This window comes from Melanotaenia boesemani, chromosome 21 (genome assembly GCF_017639745.1).
Source record: "Melanotaenia boesemani isolate fMelBoe1 chromosome 21, fMelBoe1.pri, whole genome shotgun sequence".
Classification (NCBI taxonomy): Eukaryota; Metazoa; Chordata; class Actinopteri; order Atheriniformes; family Melanotaeniidae; genus Melanotaenia; species Melanotaenia boesemani.
In genome coordinates, this window is record NC_055702.1 from 13,284,808 (window position 1) to 13,306,092 (window position 21,285).

General features: G+C 39.3%; 3 protein-coding genes across 5 annotated transcripts; 2 read left to right on the forward strand and 1 right to left on the reverse strand.

Annotated features, from left to right (window-relative positions):
- Positions 1 to 31: 31 nt before the first annotated feature.
- LOC121632594 (7-methylguanosine phosphate-specific 5'-nucleotidase-like) lies at positions 32 to 8,151 on the forward strand. 2 transcript variants are annotated; one of them, XM_041974216.1, is made up of 11 exons: positions 32 to 204; positions 3,116 to 3,190; positions 3,310 to 3,408; positions 3,699 to 3,768; positions 3,907 to 3,953; positions 4,168 to 4,253; positions 4,473 to 4,562; positions 5,986 to 6,148; positions 6,368 to 6,568; positions 6,649 to 6,780; positions 6,871 to 8,151. In XM_041974216.1, the coding sequence occupies exons 1-10, from the start codon at positions 202 to 204 to the stop codon at positions 6,766 to 6,768; spliced, it is 954 nt and encodes a 317-aa protein (XP_041830150.1). In that variant the 5' UTR covers positions 32 to 201; the 3' UTR covers positions 6,769 to 6,780; positions 6,871 to 8,151. The 2 variants fall into 2 exon arrangements, with proteins under 2 accessions (XP_041830150.1, XP_041830149.1); XM_041974215.1 differs by having other exon boundaries at positions 6,649 to 8,151.
- On the reverse strand, positions 8,147 to 14,692 carry fkbp10b (FKBP prolyl isomerase 10b). 2 transcript variants are annotated; one of them, XM_041974213.1, is made up of 10 exons: positions 14,304 to 14,692; positions 13,911 to 14,056; positions 11,873 to 12,062; positions 11,462 to 11,607; positions 10,341 to 10,530; positions 10,079 to 10,224; positions 9,706 to 9,895; positions 9,476 to 9,618; positions 9,098 to 9,261; positions 8,147 to 8,433 (listed from the first exon to the last, which is right to left on the reverse strand). In XM_041974213.1, exons 1-10 carry the CDS (start codon positions 14,498 to 14,500, stop codon positions 8,239 to 8,241), a joined length of 1,707 nt encoding a protein of 568 aa, XP_041830147.1. In that variant the 5' UTR covers positions 14,501 to 14,692; the 3' UTR covers positions 8,147 to 8,238. The 2 variants fall into 2 exon arrangements, with proteins under 2 accessions (XP_041830147.1, XP_041830148.1); XM_041974214.1 differs by lacking the exons at positions 13,911 to 14,056; positions 14,304 to 14,692 and having other exon boundaries at positions 11,462 to 11,665; positions 11,873 to 12,009.
- Positions 14,693 to 16,447: 1,755 nt separating this feature from the next.
- On the forward strand, positions 16,448 to 20,786 carry LOC121632637 (endoplasmic reticulum protein SC65-like). The gene is made up of 7 exons (XM_041974289.1): positions 16,448 to 17,170; positions 18,066 to 18,215; positions 18,792 to 18,963; positions 19,101 to 19,229; positions 19,326 to 19,471; positions 20,146 to 20,229; positions 20,564 to 20,786. Exons 1-7 carry the CDS (start codon positions 16,712 to 16,714, stop codon positions 20,708 to 20,710), a joined length of 1,287 nt encoding a protein of 428 aa, XP_041830223.1. The 5' UTR covers positions 16,448 to 16,711; the 3' UTR covers positions 20,711 to 20,786.
- The last annotated feature ends 499 nt before the right edge of the window (positions 20,787 to 21,285 follow it).

A 21,285-nucleotide genomic window follows, 5' to 3' on the forward strand; every position in this document is an offset into this window, starting at 1 on the left:
ACGTCGGAACCACAGTTCAGAGGAGAAAAAACCCGGTGCAACAAATGGGGACGTAAACAAAATTGTGAATTGTTTACATTATTTCTGCATTATTTATTGGTTATTGCTTTGTAGTTTGTACCTAAAACCATGTACTATAGGTGAACGGTTATTCCACATAGAGATCAGCACGTCACTGTAACGTGATTTCTTCGTTTGAAAATGGTAAGTTGTAACGGTCAGCTCGTAGTCAATGCAAACGTAGCCAAAGAAGCTTTTTAAAGTCTAAACGTTTTTCCGTGGTTTGGTTGACATAACAAAAGACGCTAAGTTTTTCCGTTAAATGTGGTGTACAATTGTGCAATTTATAAGTCTGCGCGTGTGTGTGGGCACTGCGCTGTCAGCAGTACACTGTACGTACTGCGCGGTTAGCTGTAATCACATAAACTCAGCAATGCTAATGAAGGGTTAACGTCACGATATGTTATTTGATGGTTGTTTGATTAAGATACATTTATAACTAATCCAAATTATTCTTTAAAGGATGGTTAAGCCCAAATGGATATTAACTAATTTGTCCTGTATAATTTGGGTTTTAGTTTTCCACTTAAAATTGGAATTTTATTTAATTTCAAAACGCCTGTCAAATCATGGCTCCACGGAATTTTTATGAAGGGGGATAACATTTATAAAAGCAAAAGAAAGGTAGTATGTAAGAAGGAAACAGAAGAGAAAACTGTCAAACATGATGATTTACCCAGTCACTCCATTCTCCAAGAAATCTCATGTCCTCTGATTTGCATCTCTGTGTCATCAGTGGCGCCTCCAGAAATTTTTCATAGGGGTGGCCAGATGGGGGCCACTTAAAATCTTGGGGTGGCAAACCAAAATATAAGCAATAGTTTCAAGATTTTTATTCTTGTGATGGCTGCATCTACAGCCACACAGGAGTGGTAATCTGCAGTAGACAGTACTACACACACATTTATATATTTCATATTAGACTTAATTTATAGAGCTTTATATGGTTGGACAGTTTAATTTCATAAATGACAGCACATGTATTCTAGAACTGGTGCACATTCTGGATTGTATTGTGGTGTTACAGTTTATATTCTTTTGAGTCGTTTCAGTGGCTCCAGTCCTTTGGCATGGAAACCAGCAGGTGACCACGGGGTAGAGCCAACTAATTGGACCAGATCACACACCAGCATCAGGATGGGGGGAAATTGGATAAAAAAAAACACTTTTTTTTATACTTTAAATCTGTGCCTGATTGTCCTTCACTGCTCAGTCCATCACAATTCTTCTGTTGTAGTTAACTGGCCAGTGGAAAACTGTCAGAAAGACCTAAAGGTTGTATATGGAACGGAATAAACAAAGCCATGACTAGCATAACACGGCCGGTAGGTTGCCAGCTAGCAGCAAGTCAGCTTACCAGACCAGGAGAAAAGTAGCCATTTCTGCGTGTATTTTGATGCTATGGAAAGTTTTCATGGTGGTCCATCTAGTGTAGCTTCACCTAAATCCATTTTTGCTCTTTTCCGGTCACTCCTCTTCTGAGGCAGATGATGATATCTCCAGGGCTCTGAAGCTGCTTTACTTCACAATGCGACAACCACAACGGCTGCCTGTATTTGCTTGGATTTATAAATGGAATGTCTTTTGTCGAGCCCACAAAAATTTTATTAACATTTATTTCAAGCTAAATATATTTTTTCAAAGAAATTTTTTTTTTTTTTTTAATATAGCTTTTAAGATAAATCTTCCATATTCAACCTTTAAGGAAATGCCTACTGATATACTTTGGTTATTGTGTTATAATTAATGTTAATGATCTAATGTGCACAGACTGTTAACATTTTGAGTTGCACAACAATTCTGTTTTATTTTGCAATTTGGCATAAGTTATACATTTATTGCAAACAAAACAGTTACTGATAAAAAGCAAACACAGGCAGATACAAATAAAAGCAAGTACAAAATAAATTGTATCTTTGATTGTGTGTTGTACCAGTCTTTGGAGAAGCATCGTCTTCTGTCCCCTTGATAGGTACGAGGGAAGATTTTTAGTTGTGGCTGCTTGGGTTGCTCTGCTCTTGACTGGGAGATATCTATAATGAAACAAGAGGAAAATAAGTTACTCTGACATAACAACAACAACAACAACAATGATAATAATAATAATCCCCTCTGCATGAAATCAGGTGTAGCTGTAATATTGGCTAGTAGGTATTTCTATTCAGATTAATAAACCCCCACTATATATTAACATAAATCAAAGCTTTAATTGATCATGCCATGATTTGTAATTCAATGTAAACATACTAAACAAAACATACATTTTGGAAAATGTTACTAAGCTAGTCATCAATTTATTAGGGCCACGTGGTCAACATCACCTGTTGGTCCAGGAACAGGCTGAACACCTGCTTTTGCTGAGTCCTGCACTTCTGTGACCAATGGTGCTGCCTGTCCCTCGTCAGCTGCTGTCTGGCATTTTCCCTCAACATTGTGTTCAGTTATTAATGCTGGCTGTGTATCCTTGTCATGCTGCTCTGTCTGTTCCTCTCCTTCATCCTCCTCCTCCTCCTTCTCCTCCTCCTCCCTTTCTTCCTCACTAAGCCTCTGTTGCTCCCCTGCCATCTCTTTCTCTCCTCTTGCTGTAATTTTCTTCTTAAAAGAAAGGCGAGAGGCGAGGTGAGCGGGAAAGAGGGTCAGCTGTTCTGTGCGATCAAATAATCTGGCTATCCTGATGGTGTTACAATGTATATTGACCAGTGGGGTGGCCAGGGGGGTGGCCGGCGGGGGGGCAGGGGTGGCCACGGCCCCCCCTGGCCACCCCCTGGTGGCGCCATTGTGTGTCATCAACCCTACTGCTTATTTATTTGGGTAACTGACAACTGAAACATACTTATATAAATATTTGGTGATTAATAAAGTATTTTTATTTAATTTTAGTCACCTCATTAAACTGATATTAGAAAACAATTGAAAAGTCAAAACAAGTGTAGATTCACTAATTGTTCTTAACTCTAGACATCACAATATGTTGAATTGTGTGCTTTGTTATTAAGAAATGTCAGATATTTTTTACTACCCAAGTAAAGACTCTCCTCCTTGGTTCAACTTGCAGATTTACCATATTCCCTGGATCTACACACCGGTGCGGACTGTCTTGGCATTCTGGCACCAGCTAACCAAAACTGAGGTGAGAAAACTCATCCAGTCGTAATAACAGAAGTAATAAATCTTTCTAAGTGCCCATGTATGCTTGTTGGACATGGACAACATGTATTGTAAGGGTTGAAGGTTTTTTTTTTTCTTTAGATCCCAGAGCTTGCCAAGTGTTCTGTGCTGATGAAGGAACGCTGCAGAGTGGAAGAGACCATCTATGCCATGCGGCGAGCCGGTGCAGGCAGCCTGCAGGTGAGGACGTGACAGTGCATTTTGCACTTTCCTGTGAGGAGTTTGATTTGAGCAGGTGAAGAAATTGCCAGTCACTCCAAAATAAAAAATCAAAATCTCTCCAAGGCAACCATCTTGTCTGGATTTGAAAATTTGGATGTTGACATTATGCTTAGATAACTTTGACTCTTACTGCCTACAAGATTTTGTATTAAGAAAATTGACTAAAACTAAAAAAAATCTGTCGATTTGGTGTGTAACACAGATTTTGTTTTTCATAATTTTTCTGTTTGTTACAACTTTTTTCACAGGTTATCTCAGACTTTGACATGACGCTCACCAGATTCGCTTACAATGGCAAGAGAGTCTCCACCACTCACAGTAAGCACAAATATCAGCGTCTCATGTCCAAGTGTTTACACATCTCGACTTTGTTTATCCGGCTTCTCGTGTGTTTACTGTGCTGAATTTCTCCAGAAACTTAAAAACTTTGTTCTTTACTTTTTATTTATTTTTTAGACATCCTTGATAACCGGTTGTTAATTAATGAAGAATGCACTAAAAAGGTAATTTTGCTATAGCAATAACCTGTGTAGCTGTTATCAATGCATGATGCGCATGACTTGAAATTTCAGCGTGCATAATGATTGACAAATGTGTCCCCTTGTGTTTGTCACTCCAATGTTGTGCCTACTCTTGCAGTAAGGATAAATAAGCATATAGTGATTTGATAAGTTATCTAGGAAAGCAATGCTGAGAGTTTTTCTTGGCCCATTGCAGATGAGAGAGCTGTTAAACACCTATTATCCTATAGAAATTGATGCAAGCCGCACTTCTGAGGAGAAGCTGCCTCTCATGGTGGAGTGGTAAGAAAGAAACTATTGTAGAAAATAATACCTAATTTATTCCAGAAATATTTTCTAAATAGTTGTATTTTTCATATACAGTATGCTAATGCATTCACATCTTTTCCAACAATTTGTTTAAAAAAATAGTCGTTTTTAAGGAGCTGTTCATGTGTCCTAAAGAAAGAGGAGCTGAGGATGAGGATGGTTGAGATATTGTTTCTGTGCTGCTCTCCACAGGTGGACTAAAGTCCATGGGCTCCTGATTCAGCAGAAGATCAGAAAAGACATGCTGGCCCAGGCTGTGAAGGAATCCAGCACCATGCTCAGGTTCTCACCGCTCAAATTACACATTCACCTGCTTATGCAGAGAAAAATCAGTCATCAAGAACTGAAAGGAGAACTGTTTTCTAACTATTACCTGTCTTCTTACTCTATAGGATTAGTATATAAAAGAGAAGTTGTGTACTTTGCTATGTAGGAATGTTGTAGGAAACACTTTTACTATAATTCACCCAGTTTTGGTTTCATGCCACGTTTTGTTTAACATTCAGTTGCCATATTTTTTTGTGTGTATGTGTGTGTATGTGATAATTACACATAAAAATAGTGAAATTACCTATGACACACCAAGCCGATGCCCAAAGGCACCTAATTAATAGTATAAGTCAGAATTCTTACTACACATAACAGACAACTTAGTGAAGAAATAAAGTGAAATCGCATCTTTTGGCACTTTGTTTTTAGCATCCTGTTACAGTGACACATGATTTCTGTAAAAATGTCAAACATAACACAGTTTGAGAGACATAAAACACTTTGCACCAACCACTTGATTCCCAAAGATCTATAAGCCAAAACTTGGCATATCTTCCCATCAGGTACAGTGTGTTCTTAACACATCTTAAGAAACTGGAGGACAAACGTTTTCATGTGGCAAACCTAAGAACACATATACAAAGGATAAATAGAATCTGGAAGGGATGTCCCTTAAAAAATAAATAATCCTAAAAAAATTTTAGCAGAATCTGACATCAAGTCTTTCAGCTGATTGAACAAGAACTGTTGAAGAATAATGATGGTCATACCAAATATGGACTTCCTGCCAATGTCCATACAAAAATGAGGGTTGCCTCAAGACTTTTGCACAGAACTGTAAATATGAGGCAGCATTAAATCTTATGAGATGACTAATGGAGTGCTTGCTGTTTCCACATATTTGCATCCCTCCTGAAAATGAAGAAGCTGTGTTCTCCTCAGGAAAGCCCAGTCTGCCTTAGATTTCTCCAACCTGCTTAAATGTGAAATTCAAGAATATTTGTCATTGGATACATAATTATAAGCCATGAGTGAAAGTGAATTCTTTTGTCATTCAGGTACTGGTAACAGGTGATTTATAATCTCCAAGGTAAGAGCTTTAAAAAAGCAGAAAATTCAATTAACTAGTTTTTTATCGTTACAACAGAAAAAAAGAACAAACAGATGCTCGACATGAAAAAATGTTTTACTACACTTTACTGTCCAGCATATTAATAAGATAAGGTGGGAATCAACAGCATCAATATTTTAACTTCAGATATATTTACAACAATAGTTCACACTCAAAATTCTTTTGAAACAAAATGAATGAAATGAAAACTACTTTATTAATCTCAGAGAGAATTGTGGTGTAATGCTGTAGTTTCTGTGCTTTGTTTTATGTCCTGACAAAAAATTATGGGAAGAATCAGCTCATGACTGTTTTTGCATTAAGGGACGGCTACAAAGTGTTTTTTGACCGACTTGCCGAGCACCAGGTCCCTCTGTTAATCTTCTCTGCTGGTGTTGGGGATGTGCTGGAGGAGGTGATCCGACAGAACCATGTCTTCCATCCCAATATCCACATCATCTCCAACTACATGGACTTCGACCACACTGTGAGTTTAAGCGCACACATCTTATGATTTCACGTGATTTCAGTGTCATGTTGATTAAATTGGAATGTTTGATTAAATCTGGATGCAATATCAATGGTTTCCTGCCTCTTTGTCCACTATGTCCACCAGAGTTTTGTCAACATTTTTCAAACTGCCAACAGAGAGTTCCTCTACTAGAGCTTAAATTAAATCTTAACTCATCACTGTCTTGTTAAAAAGGGGGTCCTGCAAGCCTTCAAAGGCCAGCTGATACACACCTACAACAAGCGGGAAGGTGCTCTGTCACATGCAGCTGGCCTCAGAGAGCTGCAGGGTCGGCCCAACGTTCTTCTACTGGGAGACTCTTTGGGAGACCTGACCATGGCTGACGGGGTATCAGAGCCCCAGAACATCCTGACTGTTGGCTTCCTCAATGACCAGGTCACACTAGTGATTAGCTGAGTTTTCTTATGCAATTCATTCGAATTAAGGGCTGATTGTCTGTCTGTTTAATCTCCAAGGTGGAAGAGAGAAAAGAGTCGTACATCAACTCTTTTGACATTGTGCTGGTGGAGGACGAAACAATGGACATTCCAAACGCCATCCTCAGGTACATTTCCTCATCTAGAGACAAGAAGTAAGACACACAGCAAGTAAGTTGAAACTTAAATGACACAGGAGACCCAGAGTTGCATGCTGGACAATCTCACGTTGCAAGTGACCGTATACTCTTTCCTCTTAAGTCTTTTCACCTCAGCACTCTTTGGTCTGGATGGTATTTGCTGTGAGACAAAGCCATCTTTTCAACGTCCCAGGGTTCCAAAGGAAGCGTAGCAGCTTGAGCTTTGAGTAAAACAATAGTTTGCAGAGGTGCACCAGCCTGACATTGCACTACCTTGACATGACCATAAAAGAAAGGATGTCTGTCATGTTCATCCATTTTTATTTGTCTGTCCTTTTTCACTCCTTAAAGAAGAAAAAAACGGTACTTCTTCTGGATTAGGCTGGCTGCTCTATCAGTTGTGAAACTTTTGGAGTCTGCTTATGTTCAGAGAAAGATGTAAAAGCCATTTTGTAAATGTCTGCCTGCCAAGGCTTGGACTTCATAGAACTGACACAGCCCTGCTGTTTTTTGTGAGTACTATATAAATACCTCTTTGAACACTGCAAGTACTCGATCTTCACATTTTAACACACTGCATGTATGAATCTTTGGTTTGTTCACAGGGTGCAGCGAAGTTTAGCTTTTATTTAATTATTTTCAGTCTGTAACAACTCAAATGGTAATTATCAGGTCAAAGCGCTGCAACACAACAGTGCATTTTTTCTTTCCAGTGAGCACAGCGAATACACAGAATGACTTCAAAGTGAGCAGGTCGTCCTTTGCTTCAGGTGTTGTGAAACTTGTGAAGTATGAGTGGTCCTTATAACTAGTGTTAAAGTTCAAACTCCTTTATTGCTGTTAATAAATTTTTAAACTCGTAGATTCTAAAAACATTCGAAAGTAGTTAAGAAACAGTATTTTAATTCTTTATTTTATAAATATTTATAAGTATGCAATCAAGTTGGTGCAACTTTTGTCTTGAGATTGTTTGAATTTTCGGTGCTTTTTAAAAAATTAGTAAACTTTTTTTTTCCCCTCTTTTATGAAAAGATGCTCAATGTGTTTTCTCACGTCCTTCATAATGTATATATGTTATAGTGCTAAATTAAATTATTAAAGAGAAATGTTGAAGTAATGTAGCCTGGTGAAAAACTAAGTTAGCAGTCTCTAAAGAGATGATGGATGTTATTTGGTTCATATGAAACCAGAGAAGGCAGAAGGCAAAAAAACTGGAACAACTGTTGTTTTCTTACAAACATTTTAATTAACGTGACTTTCAGGGACAAAAAAGGTGCTTGTTGATAGCTGTATTTTCAGAAAACCAAACTCAAAAAACTCCACAAAACGATCCTTTGTACCGTTTTGTCAATAGATTGTCCAATGTGATGTGGAAAATATTAAACCATGATGATGAATGAAAGGGTCTCTTGCTGCTTGTGTTTTGTTTTTTTTTTTTTTATGTTTTGTGGGTTTATCCCTGAGACAGAACCAAAGCATTTTGTTCACGTCACAACTCCTCGTGCTTCGCCTGTTCCCGCTCCTTGTCCTCATCCACCTTTAGTTTGAGCTCATCAGCCTTGATCAGTCCGTCTTTATTGCGGTCCTGGTTTTGAAACATGTCAGCGACAACCTCCTCCATGGTCAGTCCAGGCTTTATGCGGCCTTTGCCCTCAGCCACCTGCATCTTGATGAACTCCTGAAACTAAATTTCAAGAGACAAAAGAAGAGAACTTTTTATTTATAACAAAAACAGTATGGCCAACATGGTGCAGATACTGATGATTAATTAATTTTGACATAAATTTGTTAACCGTTTAGCAGCTAACAATGTTGTTCCTAAAATTACCACTAGGTGGCACTAAAGTAAGTACCCTACCTCCAGTAAATTATGGAGAGAAATGTTCTTTTTACCCAACCAACTCCTTGCATTTTATAACATTTGTATTTATTGGTCAGACTATAAATTAACTCACATAGAGCCTGTACAAAATCTTTACAAAGTGGCAATCATATCAACTTTCCCATTAAATCATCAGTAGATTGATGTTTTCTTCCACTGCTAATGCAGTTGTATGCAAAGTTTCCATAAAAATAAATAAATAGATGATTTAATCAGTAATATTAGGCTTGTTATCGACACACAGTACTTCACTTATTGTCTACAATCTGGAAAAACAGCCAGGAAGCTTAAATTAACCTGTCAATATTAGAGAGCAAAAGTATAAAAATAAACTTAATAGCCAAGAAGAGCAAGGAGGCCATCCCTGTTCTGTTTCCTCAACACTTATTGAAAAGTTCATACATTTAGATGCTGTATTCTGCCTGGTAAAACAGTCACAATGGTCATACTTGCAGCAGAGACGTACCTCCTCTTTCGGCACCTCTCCGTTCTTGTTCATGTCCAGGGAGTTAAACAGGTCTTTAGGAGGGTCTTCAAGCCACACAAACAGGTAACCAGGGGGCACCCCCTTCTCAAAGCTCACCATTTCAATGTCAAAGATCAGCACAGCACTGCTCGGCACGCCCGAAGCTGAAAGACAAGAGCACACCCTTTCCCTTTACATAGTGAAATAGTGGAAAGTGTTTTATTTTGTCCATAAACATTGTAGTCACACTTAAAGGGTGACAATCTTCATCCTACAAATTTTATTTTAACCTCAAAACCAAATTATAAATCAGTCCAGTTCTGTTCTCTGCTGACTTTAACAAACTTGCTCATCCACGTTAACCAGCAGAAATCTCACCTCCTTTTTCTCCGTGTCCAAAGTGAGGTGGCACTGTAATCTGCCTCTTCTCTCCCATACACATGCCCCGCAAGCCCTCGTCTAGCCCGTCGATCACCCTGTCCGCTCCCAGAACCGCATCCTGAAGGTTGTCATAGTCATGTCTAAGGATGACGACACAATTAAATTGTGTTGGTAAAAATAAAAAGAATGCTACAGAAAAAATTGAGGGTGAAAATGTGTTGGCTCACGAGGAAAAGAGGAGAGTGCCGTCCACCAGGGTGCAGTTGTAGTGATAGTGGACGAGGTCGTTGACTTCAGTGGTGTCATTGCACACCTCCGGTTTGGAGATGGTCTGGATTTGCACCTTGTCGTTGGGGTTGTGGAAGTCAATGACATGAATGTCAAAGACAAGAACAGCTGATGGAGGGATCACGTTACCTGGACAGAACACAAAAAAAAACAATTCAATCTCAATAAAAGCTTTTTAATACAGCTTAAATACTTATTTCATGATGTAAAAAAAAAAAAACAAAGAAGCAAAAATGTTTCCAAGACTTTTGTCAACCTCTGCCAGTTTGAAGAAGTGCCTCTGTTGGGAAGAACTTTGTTCATGAGACTCACCTGCTCCTTTCTCTCCATAAGCCAGATGTGGAGGAATGACAATCCTCCTCCTCTCCCCCATACAGACTCCCAGCAGGCCCTGGTCCATACCCGCAATCACATACCCCATCCCAATGTAGGTGTTGTATGTGCTGTTCCTCTGGTAGCTATGTGCAAAATTAAAAATATAAAAAAGATGAATACTGAGATCTTTCAAGCCAAAAATGCTCTTTATAACAAAACCTCTGCCAAGCAGCATCCAGCTGTTAGGATCTGAGCTCACCTGGTGTCGAAGGTGACTCCATTCAGGAAAGTTCCGTTGTAATGGTAGCGAATGTAATCTCCTACTACAGACATGCGAGCGCACGACTCTGGCACCCCCTGCTTCTCTGTGGTGATGTTATCCTTCGGGTTGTGAATGTCCACCAGCAAGACGTCAAACACCAGAGTCGCCTGAGGAGGAATCTCTTTACCTGACAGACAGAAAGAGAAGCATTCCAGACTTCACTTTTATCAGATTGGAATAAATCTGATAAATAGTGAGACTAATGTTTTAATGATGAAAACTCACTTTCCTGCTATTTTATTCCTCAATATTTGAATATGGCTCCCAGCTTTTGGATACGCTGAGAGAAATATAAAGTTACAGCACACTAGGCGCTAAAAGTGAAGCAGTTTTTGGCCAACAAAAGCACTGCAGTCGCTATTTAGGGAGGCTGGTTAAGAATTGCAACATTAAAACACTTGTAGTTACAGTTAATTAGCAGTTATTTGGTTACAATTCCATGGTTTTATTAAGACATGGTGGGTCTTGGTTCTCTTGTGAATATTACTTTGATGTTATCCATCTCTTGTGAGCATAGCTGCAGATGAAACAGCCAACCCGCACCACTAATAACAAAGTCACTTCCTTACGAGTGCAGAACAATGCGTTCTGCTGCACATTGTTCTGCAGACAACATCAAACAAAAAGCTGAAGTCGCTGATCGAACCTCTAAGCCACAAACTTTTCCGATCCAAAACATGACAGTGGCAGACCCTTATGGCACCCCACTATCAGTGGCTGAGGTACAACTATTGCTAATATGCCAATTAAAAGAAGCTTAAACGTTTGAGATTCATATCCATCTTACAACCTGCAGGATGTGCCAAAACAAGGCTGATCCGTGAGATCCACATTCCATAACCCTTATAACATTAACATTAAGGTACCAGACACTACAGAGAGGTGGAGGTGGATCGGAGGTTTTTATAAACACGAGGGACATATGCTGCTAAAACCTTTTTATTTATTTATTTATTTATTTTACATCTGTGTATTTTGTTCCTAAGAATTTGTTTCCTCTGCTTCTCTGGAATTTTATAAATAAATTCTCCTTTTCTTATTATGTTATTTCTTCTCACCTGAGCCATTTTCTCCATAAGCTTTGAATGGTGGGATGATGATGTTTCTGATCTCACCCACACACATGCCCAGCAGGCCTTCGTCCATGCCCTTGATCAGCCAACCCTCTCCCACTAGGGAGTCATGGGTCTGCTTCCTGGTGTAGCTACGTGGGGCTCACACAAGCGCAAAGTCAAACACACATCTTCACACAGACAACACACCTGGATGACACAGTACAGACACACATACGGCCATTCAGATATTTGTGGATGCAATGCAATTGAAAACACCAAGCATAGCTGTTGCTTTTTTGGGACACAATTAGTAATTCTGACTTAACTCCTGTTGGTTCATAGATGAGTCAGGATCTTGTCAAAGCTTTAAAGATACTTCTTTGTCACACAACAATCGTCGGAATATGATTTCACCTGGAATCAAACATGGTGCCATCAAGCAGGGTGCCATTGAAATGGTAACGAACGAAGTCGGTGCGCATCACAGAGCGCTTGCAGTCTTTGGGAGTGCTGATGGTTTTGGTGACAACCAGGTCAGCCTTGTTCCACAGATCCAAGAGATGGATGTCAAACACCAGTGTGGCGTCTGGAGGAATCACATCACCTGAAAAATGTTTGGACAGAAGTTAGATGGACTCAGGAACACATTGGCCAATGCTATGACAGACATAGCACATTTCATCCAGCAAATTTGATAATTATATTTATTTTTTAGTGTCTTTCTTTTTTTAGTATCATGGTTTGCTTATGATAACTTGGTGAGCAATCATGCAAATAAATAATTCTGATTTTGAATCCAATGTAGAATTTAAAAAGGCTGACGGGGCGCAATACCTTTTATGTTGTATAAATACATATGTAAAAGCTGAAACTCAAAGGTAAAGATGGGAAGGGAATTACTACTTTCTTCTCTGTTGAATTTAACTAAGAGTTTGGGGCTCTTTGAACACTCAAGTAGCACTTCAGTGCATTAGTGCAGACTGCACTAATAGCAGGGACCTAAAATGTGAAGGTACAAATGATGCTCAGCAATACAAACAGGTTTGGAAGAACACAAACTGCCATTGAAATTATTTTTTTTTTAAATTAAACTCTTGTTTCAGCAAGACAATGCCAAACTACATACATACATACATACATACATTTCAAAGAGCCTTCTCATATCTGGACCAATCAGGCAGCACGGCAAGGATCATGTTCTTTGATTTCTGTCTTCAACATAATTTAATCTGCACTGTTGGTGAGAAGCTCATAAAATACAGATGGATCTCTCCATAGTTCTCTGGATTACCACAGTTTGTGAGAGGTGGTCAGCAACACAGGAGCATCACAAGTGACTGTATTCTCATCATCATCCAACAGTCCTGTGTCCTGTCCTGAGTCTGCAGAAGTACAATGATGACTGCAGTTGTGAGGTGTGGAAACAATCATCTCATCTTGAACATAAACAAAAGAGATGATTGTGGATTTAAGGAGAAACAGGAGAAAAAGCACTGTTTACATCCTGGAAGAAGAGAAGAGGTAGGGGTAGGGGAGGAATACAAGTACCTTGGACCTCACAGGGATACTAGAGTAGACTAGAAAAGTAACACTGAAGACATCTACAGCAAAGGACAGATCAGACTCTTCTTCTTGGGGAAGTGCACCAAAATGTTGCATATCTTCCAGATAACCTGGGAACTGACTGTACAGACAAAAATACTGCACAAGCTGCTGAATATAATGGACAATCCCTCACTCACTACACAACACAGTGAGGAAACAACAGTGTGTGATTAGCTAGAGGCTTCCTCAAGTTCACTGCAACACAGGAAAGTACAGGAAGTCAATGCTGCCAACAACAATCACCCTCAAGAACAAGAACTTAAATGTTTGGCTACTATTGATTGATTTTTATTTACATAAAAAATTAAATCTTAATTCAGCATCATAATTTCCCCTGAGGATTAAGGGGGAGCCTTTGAGGATTCTATTTAATTTAATTACATTCTTCATATACTGTCAAATAACAGCTTGAATCTGGATGGTAAATGGACTCGCCTGCAGTCCAGACCTGTCACCCTCTGAAAACGTGAGAAAGAATGTTAGTCTAAAAATACAAAGTTCCTTTTTCGTACATTATGGGGATATTTTGTGTGCAGGCAAAGAAGTCCATTAACAAAGCAGGTTTGTTTGCTTCTGGCTAATTTATTCATACATTGCAAATTACAATATTTTTTCCTATCTCTGTTGCTCAGGTGCATGCCTACATACAGATGAGGTGCCCGGCTGAACTTCTGTATCAGGAATGGTTGGTAAAAAAAAGTTAACTTGTAAAACTTTATGATCTTTCCAATTATGCCAGACAACTTTTTAACTAAATAAAAAACCATAAAGCCACTGAAAACCTGGAATCCAAAATAGTATTGCTCAAAAAGAATGGTGCTTAACTCATTAGTGCAGAAATATTTACCTGCACCCGTGCTTCCATATGCCAGGTGAGGTGGCACTGTGATGGTCCTGCGCTCATTCACACACATCCCCTGCAGGCCTTTATCAACCCCTGCAATGAGCCGACCCTCCCCGATCAGGCCGATTTTGGCGTCTCCTCTCTGGTGGCTGTGAATGAAACCAAGAGGTTGAAGAAGACAAAGGAAATTACAGAAGTTGGTCAATTTGAGAGGATGCACGGAGCATGCATGTAGAGGGTCATCATGGATGTTCCAAACATGTTTTAACAAGTACATTTATCATCTCTGCATTTTTTTACTTTCTTAAAACACACTGCTGACGGCCTCTGCAGCTCCGAGGACTTAAACTAAACATACAAACTTTAAGAAATAAGCAGATTCCTGAACAAACTCACCTGGAATCAAATATTTTTCCATCGACAAACGTGGCGTTATAATGGTAGCGAACATAATCTCCGTTTTTTACTTCTCTGGAACAGCCTTGGGGGATGAAGTGTCTGTCCACGACTACATCTCCCAAGACTGGGCTGGGGTTACACTCCACATAAGACCGCACAGTGAGGAAGGAAAAGACTATGCAGAGGGCAAACATTTTTCTTTAAAAAAAAAATCACACAATCAAATAACTTAAGAGCGATTCTAAACAATTACATTAACGCAAGAAAAAAAAAGTCCTGCGGGTTGTGTGCGTGCATGCAGAGGGCTGCGGATGTGGAGCAGGGCAGCTGGGTCTGAATGTTGTCAACGTGGACAATCTCCAGCTCGGTGTGCAGATTTTTCACCAGAGTGTCTGAGGAATGTTGGAGGGGAGTGGGAGCGATTTTGTCAAACTACAGTCAGGAAAACATAACGCCGCTTCCTTTAGAGAGTTAAAAGAACAATACAGGAAGCATACTGCACAAGTTTGGTTTTGACAGGAGTCTGCCTTTCTCGAAAATATCGTGTTTTCTTAGGAGAATTTTTTTAGAAGGCTGTAAAGTATTTACTGATCTTTTGCAGGCTTAACTTCATGCAAATGTAAAAAAAGTCTGCCAACTTTTCAGACGCTCACAAACGACTTTAAGGATGTCTGAGTCTTGTTTGTGATTGGACAGTTATAAGTTTATACTTTGATCTGTTTTATGTTGAAAACGAAGTTGTTTTTTATTTTGTCTGTGTGGGGAACTTGACTCTCCAGCACCGCTGTGTGTACAGATGCAGGCAGAGATCCGCCTCTGCATCAGCCGTAAAGTAGCCCGAGAGTTCAGCTTTTTCACCAATGCCGTGAAGTTTAAGCAATACCCTCCTCCAGCGATGTTCAGACACAGCTTTATATTCTAAAGATGTAGGCAACATAAACAAGGGAGGCAAACCTATATGAAAACATTTTGTTTCGAGTTCAAATTCTAAAGTAAGCACAAAAATTAAGGAAATGTGTGTTTAGTTGATTATTTTTTGGTTGTAACGATGCTCCTTGGCAATAAATCTTATACCTGTGGGAAAACTGGTTTATCTCCCTTTTAAATTGTGCCACATGTGTAAGGAAAAATGCATTTTGGGGATGAGCAGCAGAGTTGATACTGTCTTCTATCTTCTGTTGACTCGTGTTTTGATTTTCTGCTTCCTCAGGTGCTGTCAATCAAGTGCCTTATTAGCACCTGGTTAACAGCACCTGTTCATGGATCCTGCTATAGAAGTCATTTGAGATCTTGGAGAAGACGACGAGAACACTGCTGATTGATGCATTGATTTGGTAACAGCATTTGGTGGAAGCAGTGTAATGATATGGGGAAGCATCTCCCTCACTGAACAACAAGATTTGTCATCAATAGAGACAATCTCAATGCAGAGATATTAAGATGAGATTCTGCAACCAGTCGTAGTCCCATATCCCCAGAGTTTGGTACCAAACTCTATCCTCCAAGATGACAATGCCCTTCCCACGGAGTTTACCTCCAGAATTTGGGAGTGGAGAGGATGGAATAGCCTGCCTGCATCCCAAGCTGATCCCACAAATGTTCAGTAGTGACCTCAACACTATTGAACCCTTGATGGGATCAACCTGTTGAATTAATGGGAAGAGGATGCTATTTCACAGCAGTGTGTGACCAAGGTGACCACTAGGAAAAGTGGGGAGGTACCAGACTGTTGGCTATGTTCTTGAGGCCCCAGTTTTTTAAATGAATAAATGGTTTGTCTTGTTTCTTCAGACTTCAATCATCCGATAGCATCCAATAAATAAACCGAACAAGATTTGGCATTGGCAGAGAAGATTTAGCAAGCTTTTCATGAGCGCAACCCACACAATCAGCTCTGCTGCTCATCCCATAAATGAATTTTCATTACAAATGTGGCACCATTTAAAAGGATTATAAACAGAGATTCCAACAGTAGCCATAATTTTATTGCCAGACAGAACAAAGAAAGAATCTACCAAACACAACTTTACTTTCTTTTTGTGCTAAGTTTATATATACGTGAGCGTTTGCTTCAAATAACCCATGAGAAGGAAACCGCATGGTTTTCAAATCCTCCAATCAGAATAAGCTCTTCAAAAGTTTTTCATTATAAAAATAAACTTTGGCTGTAACCGCTCAGAACGCCCACGCTCTGTTTGTTTTTACGCACGTCTATTTTAGTGCCACATTAAGCACATCAGCTCTAGGGACAGCTGTAGGCCTGCGCTGAGAAACCCGAGCCTCCAGTCTTGAAAGACCCAATCCCGGAATTCCCACAGACCCCTGAGTACTTCAGCAGACCACCGAACAAACAGTGGAAAAGCAGGAAAGGACAGACCAAGGAACACGGGGATGTTATCTTTATCATGGTTACATTTTGCGTAAACGGAGATTCGTTGTTAACGCCACTTTTTGTGACATTCGTTGTTACATCCGCGCAATACGAAAACTACAGTTTTAGGAATTTCCCCAAGGAGGAGCTGATGCCCCTCACTGCAGCCTATGGGATGGCGCTGGGGAGTTACGCAGCTGGAAACTGGACGGAAGCGATCCAGTACTTGGAGCTGAGTCTGCGTTTGCACCGGCTTCTGAAAGACAGTGTGCGATACTGCTCGCTCCTCTGTAAGAGCAGTAAACAGGACGAGCCGAACTTTACTGCAGCCCCGGATCTCCGTGTGTACTGGTACGTCATGATGTCAGCATCCTGTCAGAAGAAGTGCAGAGCGCATTTCCCCGTGCTGCAGCTGCCGCCCCCCAGCAGAAAGATCCTGGAAGATTTCACCAGAAGATCTCCCTACAGATATCTGCACTTTGCGCACTCCAAGGTGAGATAAACTTCCCCCGAACACATCACAGCCGTGTTTACATGATTCAGACCAGAGTCACCGTGATTTCACTTCGTTACCTAAGCGGCACAAAAACTTACAGATAATATTACAATAAAATATGAAGCTATAATTAGCTTATAGGACGTTATCAATAAGGCTTTAGAAGCAGAGGGAGAATCCAAGTGAGTAGAAAACTTTCTAAAACTTCATCATATTCAGGTTTACAATAAGAAAACTGAAATTACAAGTTTGCAACCTCAGTTATATCTTGTTCATCTGGCATTAAAACAACCACTTTTTAACTAAAACAATGTAAAAGACTTATTTTTATTTTTCCCTGCTTCGTTACATCAGATTTAAAGGAAATTTATCTCCCCAAAGGCTAGTCAAGTTCTGCACAAGCCTGTTAATGATTTATTCACTTGAATCAGGCATGCTGAAGCAGAGAAAAATCCAAAACCTGCAGGGCGGTCTTTCTTAAACACCGTAATTGGACATCCCTGCCTTATAGAAGTGTGTTTCTAACAAAGGAATTTAAAATGGCAGAGGCAGACGCTTTTAAGTTTTTGGAAACAACTCAGAAATAACTGATAGACACAGCATGCGCCATATCTCTCTAGATATCCTCCTCTCTATAGTGTAAACTGATAAGATTTAAAAAAAAGGCCAAAACAACATGAACAAAAACACAACCTGATACAGCAACTTTCTGATGCAACAGTTTTTTTTCAGTTTCAGCTTTTGGGTCAGTGAGTGAAACCTACTGGAAATTCCTGATTAACTTTCATTACAACTTAAATTTTACAGTAGCCTCCAGTTAAGCTAATATGACAGAAGAAACCATTTGTGATGTGTGCCACTTCAACAGCAGAAGCCATGTGTGTGTCCATAGCTGAACAACCTGCAGAGAGCTGTCCCATGTGCCTATACCTTCCTCCAGAGAAATCCCAAGGACCAGGAAATGCGCCTATTGATGGAGGAGTATAAGAATGAGTATGACCTGGACGGCTTCCTCATCAACCACGAAGAGCAGCCCTATGAGGTAAGAACAGCCCAGACACTCCCCTTCATAATAAAACTTAAATAGGACTTTTAAGTTGTACGTTTGCAAATGATTGACAGTTTCTATTAAGACACAGCAGTAGTTTTTCTCTAAGTGACGGAGGATATAAAATTAAGTAAACAATTTCCTACAAAGCAGACAGAGGCTTTAAATGAATATTATGTTACATTTAAACTGTTTTGTAGACAGAAAATTGAAAGATAAAACAGCATGTTTGTTAGAAATAGAAACCGGGCACAGTTTATTGTGCACGTGCTTTTTGTGCCTCCAAAAGAAAACCTGACATGCAACCTCATTACAGACATTTAAAGAGAAACAAGAACAGTATGTAAATACTAATATCCTGATGCAGATGTCAGTTCAGAGACAGAACTTTATGTTGTCTTCTATCAACAGGTCAAAGAATATCCAAAACACTTCAAAATCCCCCATGAACTGCAAGACTACACTGAAGCATTTCAGTAGACCTGTTGGCATGACCTGTGCTACATTTTTACTGCAACATCATGTCTGTCTTGTCCTACAGACCACTGATATGAAGCATTTCCCTTCTAGGTCTCTTTTGTCAAAGGCGTGAAACTGGCCAGCTCTGGAGACTACAGCAGCAGTGTTGAACATCTGGAGGAAGCTCTGAGGCTCTACCTGCAGGAGTTTGACCTCTGTCAGGTCGACTGTGAGGGGATCAGTCAGTTTTCACCAGACAGGGATTTCTACACAGTCATGGCAGGTTGGTCTGCCAATAAAACCTCATTTATAATATTTAATAATCAAGCAGGCTCAAGACATACTTAATCGCATCCTTAAATAATTCTCTACATCTATGGCTTCGTCTTAATAAAACATTTGTTGGTGTGTTTTCAACAGAAGTCTATGTTGATATATTAACGTGCAAGCTGAAGTGTGAAGAAAACTTGGCACCCAATGTTGGTGGTTACTTTGTGGAGAAATTTCTGGCCACAATTTATCACTACCTCCAGTACGCCTATTACAAATGTAAGTTTAACCTTTAAATTAATAATCCTGATTTATATTTCTTATCAAAGCCTTCATCTGTTAAACATCAGTGTATTTCCTGTGTTTTCTGATCAGTAAACGATGGCCAGAGGGCCGTGCCGTGTGCATACAGCTACTTCCTGTTTGAGCCTGAAGACCAGATCATGAAACAGAACCTGCTTTATTATGAAGCCTACAGTCAGCAGTGGGGCCTTCAGTCTGATCATTTTACACCCAGAGTGGTAAAAATTTGTCAATTCATTCCAAAACTAGACCTCTGGTTTTACAAAAGATTCTGAAAATACATTAGAGGTGGTATAAAAGTGATGACATATAAAAACACAATTTGTTAAGGAGAAAAAAAAACTGGAAATGCTTCAAGCCCAAATATCTGATGGTTATAAAGATTTAAATGTGATAAAAACTTTAGGAAACAGTGATCAAAACTGTGTGATCTGTGACAGGATCAGCTTTACTTACATTTAGCTGTGTCTCCAGTTTGACTTACAATGAGAAACAAGTTTGAAGCTTCAGTACAGTGAAGACCAATGACTCAGAGGGATTTAGCTGAGGGCGACATTACTTTATCCATTAAGATCTGTAAGAGACAAGCTGAAATTGTGGGGTCATCTGGTGGGAATCATAGGTGTAGTTGGGCATCATCTGCATAGTAACGATGCAAGGTCCAAAATAAGCTGATGTCTTATCAGAACACTGCTTCTGAACTATATTAACCACAAAATATAGGTTAAAGGACTTGATGTCAGCAGTGCACCTGCTGATAGTAGTTACTGAACAGTTTGTTGGGGGTTTTCAGATTTGTTTCTGCTTTTAATTCCTACTATAATAACACAGCACTGGTGTATTATTCTTGACATACACTCCTATCCTGTATTGAAGCTCTCTGTTTTAACAGGAGGCTTTCAAACACTACAACCAGACTGTCACTCAAAAGCAGATGCTGACATTCGCAGAATTGTACATGAATTTGGATGACGAGGTGAGATTCAAACACAAAATAGACATTTTAAACTATTAAAAGTAAGCCCTGACACCTTTGGTAGAAGGCTATGCTTTCATCTTTGAGCCAACATAGTTTGGCACAGAATTGTTTACATTTATTTTTATACCAACAAAAAAGGCTTTAAATTACCTTGAATATCTAATCTTTACAATTTTTTCATTTCATATATATATATATATATATATATATATATATATATATATATATATATATATATATATACACACACACACACACATATAAAAACTAATCTTGGATAATTTTAGATGCTCCAGTCATTATTTTAAATGGGTTAGCATTGTTTTTCCAGGATTTTCTTGGACCAGAGGAAGCTGCACTTCTGTCCTCTCAGTCTCCTGACGCTGAGTTCGAAGGTCTGGGAGACTACGAGGAGTCCATCTACGCCAACTGGAGGCAGCCGAAAGGAAAAGGGGACGTCGGTGAGCCAGAAATCTGAAGTAGTCTAACAGTGATGAGCAGTTTGTTGAGTCTTTACTTCCTCTCTATCCCATTGGTATACACAAACTCTGTTTTAAAAAATTATATATTTACTATTGTTTTATTTCCTCTGTAAACTCAAGCCATTTGTGCCAAGGTAATAGGAGATATCAAATCTAGAAGCAGAGGGGCAGTCTGAATCTTTTTCAATCTTAAAAAAATGTCCAAAGTTAGCTGATTGATTTCTGTAGACACCCATAAATGTGCTTTTGAAGCCAAAATTATATTTGTTGAAAATTAAAATGACTTATGTTTACAAATCCTCAGCAGCAATAATGTTAGTCATTAAGGCCTATTTAATCCCTAAATTGTTTTCGTGAATATTAAAAACTAAATAAATGTTGTACTACACAAACTATTTTGTCACTGTGTTTGGAATATGAGATAAACAAAACACAGATGCACAGATGTAAGAAATATTCTTTTTCTGATGTAAAAGATCTGAATACTTCTTCAGCCTCTGAGTGGACCAGGTTAACCCATTTAGAGCTGAGGTGCCTGTGTATTACATGAGGATTCATACATTACACACAC

Bases quoted from the DNA above. Each gene is read 5' to 3' on its own strand.
- LOC121632594 (XM_041974215.1), top strand. The intron at 3,409-3,698 runs GTGAGGACGTGA...CTTTTTTCACAG, and splicing joins CCGGTGCAGGCAGCCTGCAG to GTTATCTCAGACTTTGACAT. The intron at 3,769-3,906 runs GTAAGCACAAAT...TTTATTTTTTAG, and splicing joins GAGAGTCTCCACCACTCACA to ACATCCTTGATAACCGGTTG.
- fkbp10b (XM_041974213.1), bottom strand. From the start codon at position 14,500: ATGTTTGCCCTCTGCATAGTCTTTTCCTTCCTCACTGTGCGGTCTTAT. The intron at 10,225-10,340 runs GTGAGCTCAGAT...TTTTGCACATAG, and splicing joins GGAGTCACCTTCGACACCAG to CTACCAGAGGAACAGCACAT. The intron at 8,434-9,097 runs GTACGTCTCTGC...CTTGAAATTTAG, and splicing joins GAGAGGTGCCGAAAGAGGAG to TTTCAGGAGTTCATCAAGAT.
- LOC121632637 (XM_041974289.1), top strand. From the start codon at position 16,712: ATGGTTACATTTTGCGTAAACGGAGATTCGTTGTTAACGCCACTTTTT. The intron at 17,171-18,065 runs GTGAGATAAACT...GTGTGTCCATAG, and splicing joins TGCACTTTGCGCACTCCAAG to CTGAACAACCTGCAGAGAGC. The intron at 20,230-20,563 runs GTGAGATTCAAA...TTGTTTTTCCAG, and splicing joins ACATGAATTTGGATGACGAG to GATTTTCTTGGACCAGAGGA.